Source organism: Podarcis raffonei, chromosome 3, assembly GCF_027172205.1.
Source record: "Podarcis raffonei isolate rPodRaf1 chromosome 3, rPodRaf1.pri, whole genome shotgun sequence".
NCBI classification, from domain to species: Eukaryota; Metazoa; Chordata; class Lepidosauria; order Squamata; family Lacertidae; genus Podarcis; species Podarcis raffonei.
This window is the reverse complement of record NC_070604.1, coordinates 39378824-39402566: the sequence shown is the minus strand read 5'-3', so window position 1 is coordinate 39402566 and position 23743 is coordinate 39378824. Positions and strand designations below refer to the sequence as shown.

General features: G+C 40.9%; 1 protein-coding gene across 2 annotated transcripts in view; it reads right to left on the bottom strand.

Moving 5' to 3' along the window:
* Positions 1–19154, bottom strand: part of SMAP1 (small ArfGAP 1) — a 57557-nt gene extending 38403 nt beyond the window's left edge. For both annotated transcript variants that reach the window (XM_053381246.1, XM_053381247.1), the window contains exons 1-2: positions 18824–19154; positions 1537–1670 (exon numbers count right to left, since the gene is read on the bottom strand). In XM_053381246.1, the coding sequence (XP_053237221.1) occupies positions 1537–1670; positions 18824–18941 (252 nt within the window). In that variant the 5' untranslated portion in view covers positions 18942–19154. The remainder of the gene's footprint in view (positions 1–1536; positions 1671–18823) is intronic.
* Positions 19155–23743: the final 4589 nt, after the last annotated feature.

The window sequence follows — 23743 nt, the reverse complement described above, 5'->3', positions numbered from 1 at the left end:
TTTTTTACTTGAGGAAGAAGCAGCGTTGGTCTTGTGTGAGCTGGGACCTTGGGCAGCGCTGACAACAACGAAAAGCTTAAGGTATTATTCTTGACTGATTTCTTGCTACGCGTAGCAAAACCTTGTGGAAGTATTTCAGAGCTCTGCACTGTTACAAGGAGCAGTCAAGATTACTAAATGGAAGTTTTTAAAAAAAATCAGGCAAAAGAACACTCATTTTGTCAGTTCCCCCCTTTTTTCCTTTGACAGCAGGTAACTATTTTAAGCATAAATAACATGTGCATTGTACAAGTTTTGTCTTGTTGGGATAAGGTTGCATAGTACTGCCTAAGCAATGCTAAATTCTATTGTAAGTTTTTGGTAGGCAGATATTATCAGGCACTTTTAGTGTTGAGGAAATGGTAATATCCCTGTTGAAAATGTTTCCGCTACCATAAAATATACTGCACACTGCTTTTATACCATAACATAAATTGCTTCTATATTTTTGATGTTGCAAGTACTGTATTTTTTTACAATTGTGCTTAAACTGCCTTTTGATAATTAAATGTCACATTTCTAAAAATTTATAGAATTCTACTTTAAGTGTATTAATGGACAAAATGATAGTTGACAGGAACAGGTCATCAGGCTAAGTGAAGTTATGTTTTTGTTGAAAAGCTGGATAATGTAACACAAGTGAAATGCTCCTGTAAACTGAAAATCCTTAAAGACTGTCGTCAGAAACATTGAAAAAATAGTGGCTATTTTGAGATAAGGCAAAACAGGACTGATTTATCAAACATGCTTGTGACACCCTCCAAAAAGCAGGCCTCTCTTTTGGAGAATTGCCAGGGTGCATCTTGATTATCAAAACAACTGGGACGATGCTCCCCCTTTCTTCAGCCTGAAAAACTGAAACTGATACTATTACCACCCTGATTATTAATGAGGGCAATATGAAGGTTCTCTCTGCCTTCAGTAAAAATCACCACTTTTTTTTTAAAAAAATTGCAATATACAACTTGATTGATTGGGATCATGTTCTGAATATGGAAGAAGCCCTAAGAAAAATGGGAGAAACTATGCCAAAATGGATCAGGCTATGAACAAGTGAACAAAATAGAGGGCCAAAAGTTTCAGGGCATCATTCACTTTATTGGCTAGAAAGCTTTTAATACTGTTAGACTATGCAAGCTGCCACAATACAAGTTTGGCAGCACAAAGACAAGCCATTATTAGCATGGAACGTCAATCCATTTCATTACTCTTTTCACACAGAAAATGGCAGCTGTCATGTGGAAGCAGTTTCAAACAGCCTTCAATATGTAGTCTTGATATTTTAAGTAGATATGAATACTGAAATCCGCAAGGGAAGCAAACATAGTGGCTGCCACGTAGTGTCCTCCTAACGAAAATGCCTCTAACTAAATAACATTTGTTGGTCCTTTTTTTTTTTAAAGGTGGGCAAGGATAATCCATTTTACCAATTAAGCTTGTGAAATAAACTTTCCAGAAGATTTCTGTTGCCCCCACTACAACTTTAGTTTTCTTTACCTGTATTTGTTCTGGTGTCCATTGGTCCAAGTTGACAGACTTGACCCTTGATATATGAACCCCCAGATTTCGATGAATTCCAGCGCATCTGATACAAATAAAGACACCTGTGTTCCAGGAAGCCCATCGTGGACCTATGGGAAATAACTGATATGAAAATATTGCAAGATCTGGCTATGTTTTAAAATAAGCTTTATTTCGGGCATATAAATGCAACTGTCAGCCTGCACAGTTGAAGACTATCATTCAGACAGTCCATTTGCACATATTACTGCATGTAGGCCTTTGCTTTTACTTCCAAGGCAGTGGCCCATTTGCATAGCATCACAAATTGCTTTTCCAACTCTAGGAAGATAATAATATCCAGCAGTCCATTGGATCAAAGTCTTCTACAGTTATAGTTCAGTGGTTGCCAATCCAGCACCCTTGGTTGCCATGGCACCTGTGAAGGCTTCCAGTGGTGCATGTTGGCAGGTGTCCCAGACTCTGAGCTTTCATTTTTTAAAATCTCTAGCTCTCTTAGAAAGAAAGATGTTGGGACAAAATGGGCAGTTCCATTCATTCATTCATTCATTTTCTATACCACCCTTCACTGGAGGATCACAGGGCAGTTTACAATATAAAAGCACAAAAATACATACCATAATAACAAACACAAACAATAATCCCCCTGCCCCCAGTTTAAAAGGCCATAGATTGTTTAATTAGCCAAAGGCCTGTTGCCTAAAAATATGTAATGACGGCACCAGGCGAGCATCCCTGGGGAGAGCATTCCACAAGTGGGGAGCCACCACAGAAAAAGCCCATTCTCGTGTTGTCGCCCTCCAGGCCTCTCGCGGAGGGGGCATGTGAAGGGCTCAAATTATGATTGCAGGGTCCAGGTTGGTTCATACGGGGAGAGGTGGTCTTTGGGGTATTGAGAATTGTGTGAAATGTGGGTAGTGTAGTACCCTATGGCTGTGTGGTAGGATGTGTAAGTGGAAATTATATGAATGGTTGCTTGACCAAATTATTTTAGTGCTAGAAGGGAAAACAGGCAATCTGCAAAACATAAGGAATAGTCCCCTGGTTACACCTACACTGACCCAAGATGACATGAATGTGGGGTGCCATAGGAAACTGATTCACATGATAAAACACAAGCACATGTGGCCCTTTTCTTACATCACAGATTTAAATTCCATAATGGTCTCAACAAAGTTAAGTTGAACTCTTATTAACAAAAGATTTTTGTATGTTTCTGAAAATTAAAGGAAGTTGTAATGGGATGATAACCCAAACAACAGATTTGTTGGGTAGAACTGCCTCAGGTAAAAGGCACATTCAAATGGTAGATCTTATTTACTTGATCCGTGAATTTTTCAGTGCTACTTCATGACAGAATAACACACACCAACTGTTTTCACATGGCATTTTATCATTATTTATATTGCCCATCTGTATGTTTTGAATATAAGCCTATGTATTAGACTACACATTTCATTTAAAAACAAGAACATCCTTCTAATTCATTTAACATTTACAACTAATGCACTCAATGATAAAATATGTTATCAGCACCACATGTGAAAGTCCCCAAATCGCAAAAACAAATTTAAGGATGACTTATGCCTTTACAAGTATCCAGCTAGCATCATAGCCAAACGTTGGAGAGACCTGTCAGGAGTAAGCATGGACTAATGATATCAAATAGTATGGGAAACAGCCTTATTAGAAAAACTAACCAATAAACTGAAAATGACATGGGGACAAATAGAAGATGCCTTCACCCCAGTATGGTTCCCCTTTATCACATACATAGCCCAGCAAGTCAACAACAAGAATCCATTGACAGCATATGTATCAATCTGGCTACCTGATGCAAAAATCCATACACACACACAAACAAATCTCACTACAGCCAACCAAACACAACCAACCACACCCTAGGCCACCCCCAACCTCTCTCACCACCAAGGAAATACAACAAACGAATAGTAAGAGAACCCATACAAGTGACGCTGACACAAAACCCCACACGTACACTAAGTAGTAGAATAGAAGCAGAACCACCTGAGCCCATTCCACTCACCATTCCTCCTCCCCCTCTTTTCTTCCCAACCTAATACTACATGCAACACTAATGTCTCACAACAAATGAAACTGATCTGTAGAAAACACAACTTGAAAAAAGAGACAATGCACGTATTTTTGTAAACTAAGATAGATGGATGGATGGATGGATAGATAGATATAGTATCCAGCTTCCTCCTTTCCAAGGGTGCAAATGCTACTGCAGGGGAGAGAGGAAGATGAAGGCGAAAAGTCCCAGCAAATTTGTTATACCCCATAAGGACTTATAGCCTGCTGTGTCGCAGCTACTTCCAGAGAAGTCGTGATTTATTTGAAAGACTGTCACAGCTGGTGGGCCACTCTCTTTTATTTAGTCTCAGCCTTTGGGCTAGAAAAGATCCTAAGTAATGGCCATATTCTTTTTTGTTATGCTGGTACAGCAATAGAACACTCATAATGGAATCCCCCCCCAAAAAAAATTCTGCCAATGCACTTTGGGAGTTTTTAGAACTCTTAAGCTTATACATTTATTTAAAGAAGGGGTGGCCAATGTGGTGTGTACAGCAACTCCCAATATCACTGGCCATTGGTCATACTACTGATTTAAAGCGTTTTCCCTGCAAGCTTTCAGCTAATATGCTTCCAGAACAGCTTAAAAACGGTCTGAAAGGCTCAAAAGAAAAAAACAGGGATGGCGACGGTGAAAGGAAAAGCAAAAACAAACACAGTGATTGAAAAAAAGTTTGGCTGAGTGTGATTAGCTTTCTCCAAACTAACCATAAGATGTATCCAAGGTTTGTGGTACAGTTTACAGCTTGTAGTTTGTCTAGGAGAGCTCTAGGTTTGAATACATTCTAAAACAAACTATGGTTTAGCTCAGTGTAGCAGCAGAATGACCAGGGAGGAACAAAGGAGCTGCAATCTCTCTCCAGAAGGCTGCACATTCATGCTAAGCCATGGTTGCAAACCATAATGTGCAAACCAGGCCATAGCTGGTCTTGGATCAAAGACAACAAAGTGGCCCTGCTTCCCATCTCACCCTTTGTTGTAGTCTGATGGATTGCCTGCTGCTATATTTTGCTCTGTTTCTGGTTGGATTTTTTTGAGCTGTTTTTTCTGCTATGAGTTGGAATAAATTTATAATAGCTTAAGATTAGCTTGAGCTTTGTTCACCAATATTGCTTGTCAAGAGACTGGCAGAAAGATGCAATTTTATATCATTTTATCGTTTGCAGCTTTTAAATTTTGTAATTGGTGTTTTTGTCCTGATACTGGTCATTGACTGTCATAAAACGACTTGCATTTGCACTGTTAGAGTACCTCTGAAGCCTACCAAAAGGTCTGAAACTCATAGTGAGCACATCTGTGGCAAAATTGCATGTTCATGGGCTTAATGAGAGGGGGAAAATAATTATTAAGTGGGAGAGGTAGCCACAGAAGCCACTTTCCCAGGTCATCTGTTTTATACGTATTGGATGAAAGAGAAAGTACCAGCTCAATCATTATATCATAAAGTATCAGACATACTGAAAAAAGCTTCAGAGAAGGGATTCTGGGTCATGATATGGTTGCCCAGGAATAATTATACTCTGATTTGCATGAGGGTATTATAATCATACTTCTCAAAAGTCATTGTGGTTTCTGCAGTGAGCTATTTAATGGAGAACTAACATCAGAACAAACAATATGCTTTCACTGCACAGCCCAACATCTTTGACAACTAAGTCAAAGATGGCTTTGACATTTATTCCAGCCATCCCTCAGTATGTGCATATATGATCAAAACTATTGAGAGTTTAGATATCATTGCTCCAGTCTACATATGCTAATCTATTTTGAAAATATCCTCTCTTCAAGAGTGGATGCTACAGCTATCTCCCATGGGTCTCACTTTTTACCTTTCCTCACAACTTCAGCATAACAAGCAGTACTTCAAACATCTGTTTGTCTTTTTTTGCAGTAATCATCTATGCAATTATGGGGAGCACATCAACTAAGAAAGCAGAGGAAAAGCTTAGTCTTATTTTGATACAAAGCCACAGCCAACCATCTGTCAATGTTTCTAAAGACACACAGCTGGAGAATAATGCAACATAAGATATACTCACTTCCTTAAAAAATGGCAATCCTGCTCTCTGCCATATTTGAGTTTTTCACATATTAAGGACAGCTTCTATGTCTTGAACCTCATTTTTCACAATACTGACTTTATTTTAAAGCAGCAGGTCCACTTTCTATAGTATGGCTGAAAATCAGAGTCTACAAGTTTCATTTTTCAGATTCTCCCAACATATATAAACTGATACACTTCCTGACTATTTCATAAAAAGCGGTATCAAATTTCTATTTGATTATTGTTGTAAACTTCACCCTTCCAACACTGAGGGCTTATTTCAGCTGGAACATTTCAATAGGTTGTTTTATTCATTAGATGAAATCCATAACAGTATGCATCTTTGTATGCTACTTAGGAACATAGAACGCTGCCTTATACCAATTCAGGCCATTGATCAGTACTGTCCACACTGACTAGCATAAATTCTCCAGCATTTCAGATAGGGGACATGCCCAGTCCTACCTGGAAAGGCCAGTATTCAGATCTGGGACTCAAAAAGCAGGTGCTCTACCAATGTGCTATGGATGCTCTGCCACTACTTACTATATCTCTTCCAATAAAGGATACAGGTTAAGATGATTTCTTAGCATTTGCCTATCCCAGGAGTCCTATAGCTCTTATGCTCTTCATTACAGCCAGTTTTATCTGGTATTCTAATAATTCCAAAATACAGCACTGTTCAACAGGAAGCAAACTAAATGCTTAATGACAATTTTCACTTGTTTGGATTAACAGCTCCACCTAGTGGCACTGTTAATTTATCCATGCAGAGAACAAGCAAACCTGCCCTTAATTCTTGGAAAACCTATAATCAGTTTACTTTCTTGGTGAAAAAGACTAAACATAATGGCCCAGTTTTAGATGCACAAAATTATCAAGTTCCTATGGAACAATTCCATTAGTCATTTGCATGTTAATTTTGTAGAGCTAAAAAATGCATCAATTTTGATATATTTTGATTTTCAGGGGTAAAGGAGCAGGATACAATGAGGTCTCTTATAACCATTTTCCAAAAGCTGCTGTCTTTATGAAGACCTGGTTATTTACCTGCCGAATGAGTAAGTCTAGCAATAAACCAGATTCACACACACAAATAATTATATTGTCAGACATGATTTAAACAATATCAAAGGTACCCCTTCAATTTGCATTCATAATAACTTGTCTGACCCATTTCTATAGAGAGAAGGGATGTGTGTATAACATCCATTACGTGTATTCTTGCCGGGAGCCTTTCTTAATTTTCTTGCCTTGCTCAATAGGTAAGACAATAATTTTCTACAGTGATACAAATGAAAATATACGCTAAATCAGATTATACACTAGAAGTAATGATAGAGCATCTATGGAATTCTACATGGCAGGAATCACAACTATGACAAAAACTGGAGATATTTGCTACTTAAACAAAGAGGATATAGCCCTGGCAGAATACACTTGCTGATGCTAATCTAATATAGCTGCAGGCATAAATGAGAACTGCAAAATTAAATCAGGGAACTAAAGTAAAATTTAAAGGCAACAAATTATTCAGAGAACTAGGCATGTACTTGCATGCGTGCACACAGACACACAGTTCTTGATCTAATACTGGAGCAAAGTAACTGACAAACAGGTTGAGGGTCAAGTAAGTTGTGAGATCTGGAGGTCTGAGAGCATATCTCCTTTCGTTTCGTTAAACTATTAACAGTGGAGGAGGAAGGCAATCCCATCAGTACTATGTCACTGGGGAAAAGGGGTGTATTCTTTTCTTCACCCTCTTGTTTTCCAAATGAAAATTATGTACTCAAAACTATTTGCCTCATGGGGGGGAAATGTACACATAGCTGTGGGATTCCCACCCCCCACAGGCTAAAAGGAAGCTGAAGGTAAACAGTTTTCACTAAGAAAATGGCACGGAATGAAAGGTTAAATATTTTTCTCCCTGTGGCTGTTATTAAACTATTTTTAAAAGTAAGAGTTCTGATCATGGATCTCTAAATGTTATATCCAGTTGTGCTGCAAGTTTCTTCAACACCTGAATCAACTATATGTATACACAAATTAGGTGAACAGTGAAAGTAAAATGCTTAAATTAATCTAGCACTCAGTATCTTAAGCAACACAATTTTTCAAAACCTGAGGTGCTCTTCTAATACAGTAGCTTCCAAACTCTTTTTCTCATGCACCACTTGAAAAATGCTGATTGTCTTGGCAGACTGTTAAAGGTTTTTTATGTCTGTTTTAGCAACTGCAATGCAACACAGTTTTGATTGATTTTGATTGATTGATTAATTTCTATGCCACTTTTCATTCCAAGTAAATCCCAGAGTAGCTTGCAAACAATAAATAATAATAAGATAGAACATAAAAGAACATCACAAGTACAGCATAAATCTTATAGAATAATAAAAAAATTAATCAGTGAAACAATTGAAATCTATAAAACATTGTTAAGAAATCAACAATTAAAAATAAGCTAAAAAAGCAAAGTCATATTATATGATTAACAAATCAATACAGTATTTACAATTTATAAAATATTAACATTAACAAAATAGCAACCAAAAAATAAACTAAGCACTATTAAGTTTAAGTTTATGACTCATAATCTCTCTATTTAGCTCATTAAAATACACATACACATACTGCCTGTGGGAGGAACTCCCTTCTGAAGTTTGCTTGGGCTGGAGGATGGGGCAAGGCAGGTGGGAAAAGCCATTACCTACTTGCCAACAGAGTCTCTCATACCTCATCTGTGCTAGATACTGTATGGTTTTACTTGTATTTTATTGCTTCTTCTATTTCTCCACAGAATTAAAATTTTAATGTAATAAAATACAACACAAGAAATAAAAGCAATAAAGGAAGCAATAAAATACAATTAAAAATCAGTATGAATAGAATCAGATTTGGAGAGGACCCCATGGATCATATACTCCAACCCCCTGCAGTGCAGGAATATGCACCCATACAGGGATCAAACCTGTGACCTTGGTGTTATAAGCACCACGCTCCCCAACTGAGCTAATATTTAATATAATGGACATGCCCTCTCCTTGTACAGTGGTACCTTGGTTCTCGAATGGCTTAGTTGTCGAACAAATCGGCTCCTGAACACCGCAAACCTGAAAGTGTTCCAGTTCGCAAATGTTTTCCGGAAACAAACGTCCGACGCAGGTTCCGCTTGAGTATAGGAAGCTCCTGCAGCCAACTGGAAGCCGCACCTTGGTTTTCGAATGGTTTCGGGAGTCAAATGGACTCCTGGAACGGATTAAGTTCAAGAACCAAGGTACCACTGTATTCCACCCAAAAATCCACAGACCACCTAAATGAAGCTCACAGACCAGTTTTGGAAACTCATCTAATTAAAGGGACCTGTTCCTACAGAAAAAAAAAGTCAACTGACATCCATCTGTTCAGTTGTAGCAAGAATCAGCTGACTGTTCACACAATCTACAAGTCATCTCCCAGAAATTTTTTTATACTCCAGTATTCCAGTAACTGAGAGCAAGGGTTTGAGTATACACTTATCAGTAACTGAAGTTTAGAGTTAAGGGAAGCCTGGATGACAAGACCTATGACACCTGTCCTGGAATAGAGCTTTTTTGGGAGGAGAGGCAAAGTTGTTGAGCTTTTTTCCTGCAAAATCTCCAAAAAATATACCGTATTTTTCTCTCTATAACACTCACATTTTTTCTCCTAAAAAGTAAGGGGAAATGTCTGTGCGTGTTATTGAGCGAATGTGTGGTCCCTGGAGCCGACTGGCCCGAGTGCAGGGGCAAAAATCAGATTGCGCGCTGCAGAGAGGAGGCTGCTGCTTTCCTGCATTCTGCCTCAGGGTCTTATTGCCCACCCTCTTCTGTTTTCGGTTGCTTTGTTTACAAAGTTGTAAAAGCTGTTTTCGGTTGCTGTGGTTACAAATCACAGATCCACATGGATTCTCAGGATTTTTGCATTCGCCTACCGCAAACTCATCGTCAAATCACATGTCTGTGGCCACAGCATGAAGCACCAAAATGATACATCCACTGTTTCATTCAGATTTTTTTTCTTGTTTTCCTCCTCTAAAAACTATGTGCGTGTTATGGTCAGGTGCGTGTTATAGAGCGAAAAATACGGTATATGAAATTCTTACCTATTTTTTAGGAATGTTGCCAAAAAATCAACACTTCCGATACGGGCTGCCATATGCCCAGGTTTTCCCAGACATTTTTGCTGCTTTTCAAAAATTGCACCTTGACGCTATTTTCGGAGGACAAATCGCAGCTATGTCCAGGAAATTTTGGACATATGGCAGCTCTAAGTAAGATCCTATTCTCAATTTTGATGACCACTGTGCATACAGGGTTACCTCTGGTTACAAACTTAATTCATTCTGGAGGTCCATTCTTAACCTGAAACCGTTCTTAACCTGAGGTACCACTTTAGCTAATGGGGCCTCCAGCTGCTGCCGGTGTGCAATTTCTGTTCTCATCCTGAGGTAAAGTTCTTAACCCAAGGTACTACTTCCAGGTTAGCGGAGCCTATAACCTGAAGTGTTTGTAACCCGAGGTACCACTGTAGTCCTGTTATTCTAACTCCATAGATTATTCCTCTCACCCTAGATTAGCTGTACAGAGATTACCTTGCTAGATCAGATTAAACATTCAACAGGAAGAGATAAAGAGATCACCTTCCGTTTGAAAAGGGTGAATGCAGAAGAATGATGCAAGCGTTTACAGGGCATGATAATGAAATAATCGCCTTGCAACCAATGTCTTCATATTAATGATGTTGAATTTAATGTTGCACAAAATTAGAAATATTTTCAATTTGTAAACCAAGTAAGATGATGTATACTGTGACAGTTACAGACCAGCTGATAAATCCTTGTCTGAGCCACAAAGTATAGAAACAAAATCATGTGGGACAGTCTACAGAAACTGAAGTGCTAGATTTCATGCCACGGTTCTCTTGCCACTTGTAAAACAAAACTGAATGTAGTTGAAATGCACACTTCTATTTAATTTTAAAGGATCAATTGTGGGCATGTGGATGGGCATGTGCTTACTAAATTTGTTCCTCCATGTAGTAGATCTTTTTGCCAGAGGAGGGCATAAGAGAAGTGCCATTTCATTTTCTTTAACATAATGATGCTTAAATGAGCATCACTGTGAAAGCTACTTTTTAAAGCTACTTTTAAAATCCAGTCACCAAGAAACATCATTATGGATTAGGTACAAGCAGATTAGCCAAACTGAACTTTGTTTAAAGTAGAGGCTCTGCATCTGTATGATGGTCCCTACTGCAGGGATGCTTTTCTTCCAGTTCTGATACAGCTGCCCAACATGACCACTCTTGTCTTAAAACTTATATTCTCCCTTCTAACTTTCCTTATCTCTGTGAGCTCAATTTGAGATCCCTTCCCTTTGGGGTATCTTTCCAGGGGTAGCTGCCTAAACCACTGAGGGAAGCATTTCACTTAAAGCACCTATAATCACATCCTTGATATGATAAATTATAGCCCCTGGCAATTCTACATCTACTGGAAGTTCAGGGGTGAGTGTCATTATCATTTTGTTAGCCCTTCCTTTCAATAAAAGAAATGGATTTCTTGGATTGTATGGGTAGTGATCTCATGCTTTTCTCTTTTAATCCTTCCTCCCTACCCATGTTTCCTCTCCTGATTCAGGATTCAGCTAAGGAGAGCCACACACAGCACTAGTACATGCATGAATTGCTAGAACAGAAGCATGGACTTGGACTGGAGCAATATTTGAGTACATATCCCATCAAAAATAATTGATGCAAGTATTTATTTTTATTTCCAGTTCTTTGTGACCCATACATATCAAAGAAATGTAACAAAGGATTAATATAGTAACACTAAAATACAGAAAAGATGGGGGGGAATAAAGCAATACTAAAACTTGCAGAAAACAGAATGTCTTATTAAAACATGAAAAGCTTGGCCAAAATGACTGGGTGGGACTAATTAGGCCCGTGGGATGGTGATTCCCCACCCTTTATTATTGTTATTATTTATTACATTTATATACTGCCCTTCATCCAAAGATCTCAGTGGTTCACAAGTTAAACCATAACAGACATGTTCAGCCAGTTGTTCCTCAAGTCATAAGCAAATTCATGCTCGGCTTCAGTTGTGAGTTGACTACAGGATCACATGACTCTTATCTTCTTCACTTCCTTCAGATGCCCAAATCCTTACCCCTCCTACGTGGTTTTTAATGTATATTTATTCAGAAAATGAGATCAACCAGGAGTGCTACTAGTTGTCTCCCATGTTACAGAGACTCAACTGTCCTCAATGAGAAATCAGGAGTTTCATGTTGTTAGTCTCACGCTGTGGAAGATTTCTAAGAAGTTTCAGTAGTCACCCTTGCTTTTAAGTTTTAGGTGTCTCTTTTTTATGTCAAAGGCATTTGCAGCTGTTTAATTTTTAGATTAGTCAGACATTTTAATGATTGGTCTGTATTGTTTTGATTATGTTTTTTGTTTTAACATTGTATACCACTCTGATATTTTGATATGGTGGTATAGAAATACTTTCAAGAAATATGTAAAATTTATATGACATATTTCAGTCAATAAAAAGGATCCTCAAAGCACCCCACATATAAACAAGATAAAATACAAGCCAATTTAAATGCAATTTTAAAAATCATGTAAAGTTTGACTGCCACCACACTTGGCATGCTCTTCAAATGAGCCAAGAATATGCACTCTATAATAACAAAATTTTAAATCTGCACTAAATCAATGTTTATTGTGTTTGTAGTCTACAAACCAATTACACAAAATTTGGAGAATTAATCACAGCATGTATACTTTAAGTAATTCAGTTAATTTGCTATAAATTTAAAGTGAATCAACATATATTCAACTTGTTGTGCATTTTAATAGTACTAGCCAGAAAATTTCTCCTGTATCTTAAGTCCTGGTATGCTCAAATTGAAAACTGACAAAAAAAGGAAAGAAATCCTCTGTAAGATTCAAGCAATGAGCTAATGAGTACTTCACAGTAGTCATATAGTACAACAAAACTATACAGCAAAGGAGCGGAAAACTCAAATCTGCTGCCTGCTGGTGTTAAGAGTGAGGGTCTGACTTGTGACAGTATTTATGACTGAAAGTAATAAACTACAACTTACATACAAGGTGCTGAGCTACCATATGGGTTTCCAATATTTTGTATTTTAAAGGATCACCTTTATTTTGTAATATACAATGGCTTGTTTTATTCCCACTTCCATAATGTATAATTATTACCTCTTACTGCAATGCCATAGTTCCAAATTGCCTTTTATTTTCTGATCCTATTAACAGCATGTCGGCTTATAAGCAGCGAGTAACAGGGAGTCATAACAAAAGGCTACTTAGTTATACAACTGAAATGAACAATAAGAGTAAAGTGGCACCTTAAAGACCAACAGATTTATTGTGACATAAGTCTTCATGGACTAGCAGGCACTTCAGATGAATTAAGTACAATTCTCTGTTGACAAATACTTAAAGAAACTGTAAACAATGGGGGCCAAAATACCATGAAATGCAAGAGGTACAGTGTGTGACATTTCTATACGAAGGACAAATGTGTACAAGGCAAGGACGGTGATCTTTCACAATAGCAGTAATCAGCAATCACACTTTCTGCCTCGCTTTTCTATGTTAAAAATTAACACTTGCAACAGGAGAAAAGTTTTACATTTTGACTTAGTACTAAACAAATAACAAATAACTTGATGATAAATCAGCAATTTTTAAAATTCAAGTTGTCCTTTGAAGGTTTGTTGTTGCTCAATTATGACTTTCAAATGAACTGTGCTGCAATCAGTGATGTGGGGCGGCGTTTTTTTTTTAAATGGATTTCACTCCCAAGACCTGGGAATTCTAGTGGAACACCACATTTAAAGCAAATTCCTTTTAAGGGAACTTCTTTCAGTACATTTTCAAAGGCACTTTGATGTTTTCTTCTGTGGTTGTATCCAGTTGTCCTTAAACAAACTGAAAGGCTCCTACTACTGCAGAAGGAACTGAGGTCCAGCAGAAGCCACTGTTGGAGGAAGATGGAAAAAGAGGCAATTTCTCATCTTGCCCCCAATGCCACCCACATTGTTCTAAATGGTCCCATAACCCTCTAGTCTAGAACATTCTTTGGGAAGCATGGTCGGGACTGCAGGGAGAAATAAATGAAAACTGCCTTCCCTCTTCCTCCAGAAGGGAAGCCCCATGGGTGCAATCGTCTGGATCTCCTAGCAAATGAGTTGGTTTTTTCTTCCTCAAGTATAAAATTGTAGATAGAATTAACTATTTCACTATAAAAACCTGGACTCTTTTTAGACACTTGACTAGTCAGTTAGGTTGATTGTCCCCATATCATACCACAGCAGTATTCTAGCGCTGATGCACTTAGATAATAATCCAGGTTATTGTTTAAATGTTTAAATCAAGTACACATTATATCTTTTCATCTCTACTATTACTATATGCCTCCCCTTTGTAAATTCCCGGGGAAGGCGTGGTAAGCCCCCAGCCACTGCAGGGAAGTGCAGCGCACCCTCCGCTGCTGCAGGGAGGTATGCGGGACTCTCTGCCCCTGCGGACAAGCCCAGCTAGGCTCTCCGCCCCCTTTACTTAAAACAAAACAAAACAATAACAATACTGCATAAATTTTGAATAACCACTGTATCTTTATTGCTTCTTCAACTAACACCCCCCCCAACACCCTGCATACAGGCAGCGACTGTTTTAGGTGCATTCAATATGTGTGCATCGCCCAAACCCAGAAGTGACCCAAAAACGTCACAAAAAAGGGACGGAATTGGATGTTCACAGGCCTTTTCAGTTGTGTCTCAAATATAAGCGATTTCACTTATACGTACAGTGCCTTGGGACATAAACCATGCATAAATGGGGCGGAGTTCTGGTACATGATTGTTTCCATTTGTTTCTACTGCAGTGCACTCATTAGCCATGCTCACATGCAACACAGTATCATATTTAGTGGGATGAAGGAAGGTTCTACCATGGGTACTGGATTCATGTACATCCTCCCTCTGCAGGAAAGGCAGTATTAAGAAGTCAGAAACTGAGATATAAATTGTGCCCACTGCCCGGAGATTCCCCACCACTAATTCCCCTTTAGGTTTAAAGTAGTGGTTCCCAAGCCATTTTTCCCATGGACCAATTGAACATTGTCGAAGGGCTTGGTAGGGTCTTAGTAGACCATTTAATGAATTTTCTGCCTGCTGTAGCAATTGTAATGCACTATGCTAGGTGCTGTATGTTTTTTAATTTCAAAGGTGCCAACAACTGCAGGTATGGGAGTGAAGGTGGCAGATATCCTGAATTAAATTAAACTAGGTCATTACAACCCAAAGGAGTTTTATTTATTTGATGCACACACCTCAGCACACAATGACAGCAATAACAACAGCAAAAAACCCCCACAAAACCATGCCATACAAGACCAGATATAATTAGCCTCACAGTACCCTCTCCAGACAGCGCACCACAGCATTTTACTACCTTGATATTATTACAGAAATAATGCTACTAACATTTTTGAGGGGTGTGAGTGGTAGGGTTTCCCCACACACACAATATGGAGGGTGATGGGATGTAGACAAGAAGGTGGGAGGAAGGGAAGATGGAGAATTACAAAGAGGTTCCCACATCAGATCTACAGTAAAGGTGGATCTCATTTGGGGGAGAAAGAGAGGTTGCTGGTCAAGATTATTTCCCTACTCATTTTGCTACTTTGCTACCAGGCATTCTAAGTATTGATGCTACTCTTTACTCAGTAAGCAACTGTACTTTTCCCAAGTTTGACTTTACAGACTGCTGATCACAGATAACTTTGTTTCTTGTATGTGAAGCTTTGAAACATCTGAAAAAATGACTTCAGGGAAACTGACTGAATTTGGAAAACAAAGTAATGAAAGCTGTTCTGCTAACCAAGTGAATCCTTGTAACATGCAGCAATCCTAGGCCTCAGCCTATTAAATTATTCTTACTTTTGAAATTAGGATTCCCTCTTTTATCTTGTGTTTCAACATTCAGCATAGGCAATTCAGCATTTGTTAGGGAGACAAGTTCCTGATGTGTGCTCAGGCAAAGCAAGCATTAGCCCACTGGTATGACTCACTTCTCTTCCTTATTATGGTAGGGCAACACAATGAAACATCAAGGAAATTCTAGGTCAAACTTTGCATAAAACCACACAGTCTGTTTCCCTGACTTTGAAATAATGCAATGATCTAATTCATTCAAGGGACTGTGGGCAGACTTATAGTTAAAAGTCTGTAAACCACTCCTCCCTGACAACTGCTGCAATAAATGTTTAGCTCTGACCTTCTATTTCTGGAGTATGTTTAGAAAAAGAAGTTAAGATTAAGGAAGGAATGTCATCATACTTGGTAAGAACTGAATTGCTGCTCTAGGTATTAATTTAAAATATTTAATACCTCACCCTTCAATGGGATAACTTCCATATCAATATGGAGGCTTAGAATAAATATTTAACCACACACAAGAAAATCAAAATACAATTAAAACAACAGTGCAGCAGAACAAAGCAGCAGGAAAAAACCAATCTAAGAATGCAGTTAAAAGGCACAGGTAAATAGAGAGATCTTAATCTAACCCTGGAAGACTTGAAATCCAGCACAAGGCAAACTTTCCTGGTTTTCTACACACAGGAAGCCGCAATTGATAAGGTCCTTTTTCCACTCAATGTCTCTGAAGGCAGGGACACCCAAAAAGAACCGAAGAAGATACCCTTAACATATGAGAAGACTCACATGGGATTAGGCACTCCTTCAAATACCCTAAAGGCCTATACAGTGGTACCTCGGATTACATACGCTTCAGGTTAAAGACTCCGCTAACCCAGAAATATTACCTCGGGTTAAGAACTTTGTTTCAGGATGAGAACAGAAATCGTGCAGCGGCGGCGCAACGGCAGGCCCCATTAGCTAAAGTAGTGCTTCAGGTTAAGAACAGACCTCAAGAACGAATTAAGTTCCTAACCCGAGGATCCACTGTGTATGACTTGAAACCTAGGTAAGCAGAAGCACTTCTGAACTGTGTTGGGAAACAGATCAGTGGCCAATCAAGTTAATAACTAGCCAATTTTATGAATAATCTAGAAATTGTATTTTTGGACCACCAGCAGTTTCCAACATCTTCAAAGGCAGTCCTATGTACAACACCTGGTCCTAGTATAAACTGGATGTTACTGTAACAGTGATCAAATTGACCAGGGTCTTTCTGTGAGGAAACAGCTGGTGCTTGCATTGGGAGGTGGAATGTACTTCTTGCCATAGATTCTACCTTGGCTTGCAAATACAGGTTGAATCAACACACACCCTCAATCTGCAACCCAACCATAACAAGTTTCCCACCACCTCAACAACAACAAGAACAACAACAATAATAATAATAAAACAATGTCTTACTATCAGTAACTTGATCTTAACTTTGATCTTCTTTTCAGGGTTTTTCTGGCAATCTTACAGTCCACTATTGATTCCAGAAACTGATTCAATCTCCCTATCACACCACCTGATTCTGAAGAACAGGAGAAGTAGAGCTGGGTGGTATTAGCATGCTGATGGCACCTAACTCAAGACCTCTGGATATTCTCACCCAGGAGGTCATTTAGATGTTACAACAGCTTGGGAAACAAAATAGGCCTTGCAGAACACTAACACATGGGCTATAAGGTCTCCCATCACCACCACCTGAAACTAGCCATCAATATAGGAACAAAATCACCTGTGCACATCTGCTATGACAGAGAAGTTTCCAGACAGATACTGTTTCCCATTTGAATAGGTTTTCAAAAGCCCAATGTTGTCACATTTTATCATAACTAAAAAAAAGTTAGATTGTACTCGAGTCAAAACCAATTCTAAAATGCAAAATCCTGAGCCACCAAGGGTATTTTTCTTTTACTCTGCTGCCTTTGCAACATAGCCTTGAACACCAGCTCTATAAATCCTACTGAGGTCTGTGGAACTTACTTCCATGTGTCAGTGTCAATGTCAACAATACTTACTCAACTCCAGCAACTGTGGTGAAGAGCCTACAGCGTGTGCAAATCCTTACAACCTCAACACATTGAACCAGACTCTTCATCAGGGAACTTCTAAAATGATACAATATTCACTTCTATGTATCATTCCAAATAATGGCAAAAAACCCAAGAATTTGGTTCCATGAACCAACAGGGCCTCAGGCATGCTCATCTTTAACAGCTAGCCTTTCCATGCCACGCAGCCAACCCTCTTTTCAAAACTAAGGAACACTTCCAAAGCCAAATTGCTGTGTGGCATTACAGCTTGCTGTTGGGAAAGGAAAAACAAAAAAATGTCAAGAATCCTACTAGGCATGCCCAAACTCCCAAACAAACCTGAAAAGCCTCTCTGGAACTTAGCCCTTATCCTCCTCATCCCTGACTCAGGACGGGAGTCCTCCTACTCCTAAGTGTTAGAAGAGGGTGTATCTCTGTGCCTGCTAAATCCTCAGAGGAGAGCACTGCTCAGATCAAACCCTGCTTTTAGAAGGGCGGGAGATCACAGAACTGTGGAGTCAGAAGGACCCACAAAGGTCATCGAGCCCAACCCCCCTGCAATGCAGGAACTCTTTTGCCCAGTGCGTGTGTGCATCTCATATACAAAACCTTTTATTTCCCCCACACCCCAGCAACCACAAAAAACCCTTACAAGTAACTGTCAGTCCTGTTAGAAGTAGAGAGAGAAAGAGACATAATAGGAAAGGAAGGAAGCCGGTTCCAGGAAGCAGTGGCCGCAGCGATACCGCTGATACAACAGCAAGTGATAGGAAAAAGCCTGCCAGCAAACCACGGAGGTGCCTTTTTTATAATAAGGTTTCGCCAGGGCTGTTCGGCCTTCTGCAGCTGCTGCCGCCACCCCACAACCACTTTCCCATTTCGCACCCTCGGCCCCCCACCCACCTACGAAAGGTTAAAAGAAAAGGGGGGAGGCACAAAGGAAACCGACCATTCCCACCCCTGGCTGTTCACCTGTCCCTCTCACCGCGAAGGCCGCCGCCTCAGACCCCCGCCGACCCACCCCAACGTCCGGTCCTTCTCCCCGCCCCCCGCCGACGTACCCTTGGCCTCGCAGTCGGCGCAGTACTTGTTGTCCTCCTCCCTCAGGAGCTTGGCCAGGATGGCCTGGTGCTGCTCGTTCTGCTTCTGCGCCTTCTCCCGGCACGAGCGGGTGGCCATGGCGAAGGCAAGGAGGGCAAAGGGGGAGGAAGGAAGGAAGGAAGGGGAGGCGGAGGCCGAGGAGAGCGTGAGGGGAGCGAAAAGAGAGGCGGGAGGGCGCACCACCTCAGGAACCAAAGAAAGGAGGACTCTCCAGCCGAAGCCGGCAAACCAACAGCGGCGGCGGCGGCGGAGCTTCCTATTCCTCCTCCTCCTCCGCCTGCTGTCACGCCGACAGCGCGCCCGCTCAGCCAACCAGCAGCCTCCGGAGGCGCACGAGCGGCGGCGGCTTCCTCAACCGGAACTACAGACAGCCCTCGTACGCTTGTGCCGCCTCACTCCAAGCGCGTGACGCGTCATCTATTCCCCCTCCTATTTCGCCTTTTTTTCTTTCTACCTCCTCAGAACAAAGTAGTTCCTAGGATGTACCACTTTAGGCTGCTCGGCGGCGGCGGGGATAGGGTTATAGATAGGCAATAGGTGGGGTTCCCTAACCTCTTCTCCCTATTAGAAAGGGAGCCCCCCTGGCTCAACTTTAGAGCAAGGGGCGGGGCTTTTCTTCTGGCAGCCCGTTCTAAGCGGTAAAAATAGCCCTTCCCCCGCGGCGTGGCTTGACGTGAGTGGTGACTCGTCACATTCCACGGGAAAATTCTTTCAGAAAACAAAATAAAAATCCCTCCGCCTTGCAAAGGGGAGCGGGAAGGGAGAGGCGCGGCCAGGAGCAGCCTTTGCCCTGCCTGTCCTTAATTGCTTCTGCCCCGTGTCCTAGGCAGAGCCGCCCACGCTGTGCAGCTGTGCCAGTAAGGCAAACACAGCAGTGGGTGCTTTTTGTTTCCCCTTTTCCAGGAAAGTTTCTGTACGGGGACTTTCCTCTGGTTTTGCGCGCCACTGATTTCCCGCACTTGGGATAAGGAAGGGAAGGTTGCGTGTTGGCTGGAAAGGAAAGAAGTCCGAAAGAGAACTGCTTGGGGAGCTGCAAAAGCGAGCACGGGCTCTGGGGTTTTATTTGCTTGGCGCGCAGTCCTGTGCGTGTCCACTCGAAAATTAAGTCTGTGGTTTGGGGACCTTACCTACCACGTGTCAAGATAACATCCTGGATTACATTCCAGGATTACAGTACCTCTCCGAACTGCTTCTGGGACACTTGAGGGTGCTCACAGGACTATCGGTTTCTAGAAGTAACTAGTAGTGGAGCCATAGTGTAATGTCTATATTTGATTTTCCTATTTCAAAGGGCCAGCGGGCTGGAGGAGTGATTGTGTGTTTTCCTTCCTTAACTAGAATCCCCACCCTTTGTCAGCCTTTCTCTATGTTGTTCTGTATAACCTGAGGGAAGTTTTCCTCTTATCCACATTTAGAGGGTGAAGGATAAAGGTGTGTGGGTTTTTTTTCCTTTTTTGAGGGGAGCGATTAGGCTGTATGCCTGAGTTCCTTATAATTCCCCAGATTCAACAAGGATCCAGTTGCTGAATTAGCTATGCAAGGGTCATAATGGCTCCCCAAAGTATGGGTAGTTGAGGGAACAAAGGAAGTGGCTCTGTGCCAGAGAACAAATGGGTGGGCCCCCTTACTTCAGCTTTATCTTAGTTAGAAAGGCAAAAGCCAGAGTTGTGTGAGAGAGAGCTGGAAGCTAGAAGTAGGCTGGGCAGCTGAGATATATAGCCATGCCTGATGTACGGGGATCCAAGGCTGTGGCTATGGGAAAAGCAAGACCACGTTGGGTGCTAATGCTGTGAGCCCCTCCACCATAAGATCAGGTTGCAGATATGTGTAAATAAGCCATATATCCTAAAGAGACAAGTGTTTCTCCACTGTCCCTCATTCCGAGGAAACTGAATTCTGGGCAAGCACCTGGAAACCCTGGGGTGGTGTTCAACAATAACGGTGCCCCCCCCTCACTGCTAGCTTATTGGTATCTATAGTTCAGTTAGGAGATGAGAGATTTCTGTACCCCAACCTAACAAATTTCCCTCCATTGAGGTGTAGCCCAAGCATTGTGGGGGAAGTAAAGTATCTGTTTGTCAAGATCTCAGTCCCACTGATTACAAGGTCATAATAGATCCACAGTACTGAAAATGAAAATAACAATTTGAAAATACACAATAGAAATAATCCAAACTTTGTGTCCGCTCCAGCTTCCTGTTCTTTTCTGTGAGGGGAGCAGTGATAGAGCTTTCTGGACAATTATGACATGGGGGAAATCTTAACACAAGCTAGGGTCATATTGGGTGAGATAATGGGGTATTGGAAAGTTTTCAGTTTTCATGTTTTGATATCCCATAGAGTAGTTGAATTTTGCATTTTTTATTTTACTTGTATTTAGTATTAAAATGTTGCTAAAAACCTGTAAGCTTTAATATACAAATTCCCCCGCCAGTAGAGTGAAAAACTTCATTTATAGTGTAAATTTAGAAAAAATGACAATGGTATTACTAGATTTCATATAAAACATATGAAAAGGACCCTAAGATTGTCAAGCATGTAGGCTGAAGACTAACATAAAGAACAATAGTAAATCATAAATTATCTAAACTAGTTAAACTTACAGGGTTGCATCCAACAAAGACATCCTGCTTGCATAAGGACATTTGCTTGTACAATGGAACTTCCCCTTCCTCTCCTGTCCCCTTCCCAAAATCTGCTCCAGAGGGTTGGGGGGGCCCATAATAGATGTGGGGCAGGGGGAGGAAAGAGAGAGGAAATTCCATTGTGTCAGCAGAAGCACAAACCAGATGACTTCATTGGATACAACCCATATATACTGAAGAGTAATGCACTTTTGTTAACGCCCAACATGTTTCAGCCCAAACAGGTCTTCTTCAGGTTTTTCTACCAAAAAATAGGACAGCAATTAATAAATCATGCTGAATTTTTTTTTTAAGTTAGAACACAATCTCAAAAGTCACAGCTTGTGAAAACACTCCTCACCTTTCTCATAGAAAACACATATTAGTAAAACGAAACCATCCCCCCCCCCCACGTATAGACAATATCAGAGTCATGTAGCACTTTAAAAGCTAAGAAATTCATTATGGCGCGTGTTTCTGTGGATTAAAGCTCACATCATCAGTTGCCTAAAGTGAAATTGCAGTCAGCGTATATGCTATGCACACACAGAAGGGTGTAGAAGAGAAACACGTAAAGTGGGAGATGAATCATCTCGGCATTGCTAAGACGGTCGTGTTAACGCCTTTCCCACCTTCTTCTTAGCAATGCTAAGTAAATTACTAACAATGTATTGCATTAAGGATTACTGTGCTTATTCTACACTTTTTTTTTGCATCTCATTGCCATTCAGCTTCCACCTTACATTTTTCTCCTTTACACTCTTGTTGGTATATATACTTGACAGATGCAAGTTCATTTCATGCATTTGACAAAGTCAGCTTTCAGTCCCCAAAATGTGTAATAAATTTATTACCCTTTAATGTGCCCTAGGATGCTTTGATTCAGCTACAGTTTAAGTTGGCTTCCATTCAAAGAAGGCAAAAATGTATCACTGAGAAGGGCTCTGCTGGGTCAGCCCAATGGGCCATCTAGTTCAGCGCCCTGTTCTCACAGTAAACAACCAGATACCTATGGGAGGCCTGAAAGCAGACCTAACATCACTCTCCCAACTTGTGATTCCCGACAACTGGCTTTCAGAGACATACTGCCTCCAACAATGGCCAAGGTCTTTGGGGCACTAATGACTGCAGTTCTAGATCTTACAAGCTCTCGCACTTGATGAAGAAACCCATCTTCAATAAATGATGACATAATCATTGCCTACCCAGCTCATATTATGGGTAAGGTAAAGGTAAAGGGACCCCTGACCATTAGGTCCAGTCGTGACTGACTCTGGGCTTGCGGCGCTCATCTTGCTTTACTGGCCAAGGGAGCTGGTGTACAGCTTCCGGGTCATGTGGCCACCATGACTAAGCTGCTTCTGGCAAACCAGAGCAGCGCACGTAAACGCCGTTTACCTTCCCACCGGAGCGGTACCTATTTATCTACTTGCACTTTGACGTGCTAGGTTGGCAGGAGCAGGGACTGAGTAACGGGAGCTCACCCCGTCGCAGGGATTCGAACCGCCAACCTTCTGATCAGCAAGTCCTAGGCTCTGTGGTTTAACCCACAGCACCACCCGCATCCCTATATTATGGGTAGGGACCCTTTATCTGCCTGAAAACTGCATTCCCTTGTGGGCAGCCTTTTTCAGAGCAGAGGCAAAAATGGGCAGGGTGGAGCAAAGCATGTGATCCTGTTTTGCACATTCCAGCCAAACGCACTTGAGGGGGGCATGCAGCAGAGCCAGTGAGGGGGTGTGTGTGGCCTGGGAAGATTCCCAGAGAGGCCCTAGACCTGAGGTTTCTCATGTCTGCTTGTATGGAATACAGGAAGTACTGACTACTTCACCATGCCACTGTGTGAAACAATCAGGTTGCTCGGTACTTCCTAGTTCTGTTGCATATGCACAAAGAAGAAACCAAATCCACAGCAAGGCACTAATAATAACCAATCCCTTCAGGTAAATGAAAGAGAATAGCTAGCAATTACATTTGTAAGCAGATATCCAGGAAGGCACTGTTAAGTTATTCAGCAGTGCATGGGGGTGGTGTAAGTTGCTTTCCCAAAGCTGGATTTCTTGAAGCCTCCCACCATTCATATGGCATGGTGAATCAGCAAGAAAACAGAAGCTCAGTGCTCCAGTGGGACACCTGCTCTCTCCTCCAAACTCTCATGGATTTCCTGCTCTCTTCATCTGTTCTTGTGCTTTTGAACTTGCTCAAAAGGCAAAGAGTCGGTGGCAATAAGTTTCCGTATCTCTTCAGCCCTTCTTT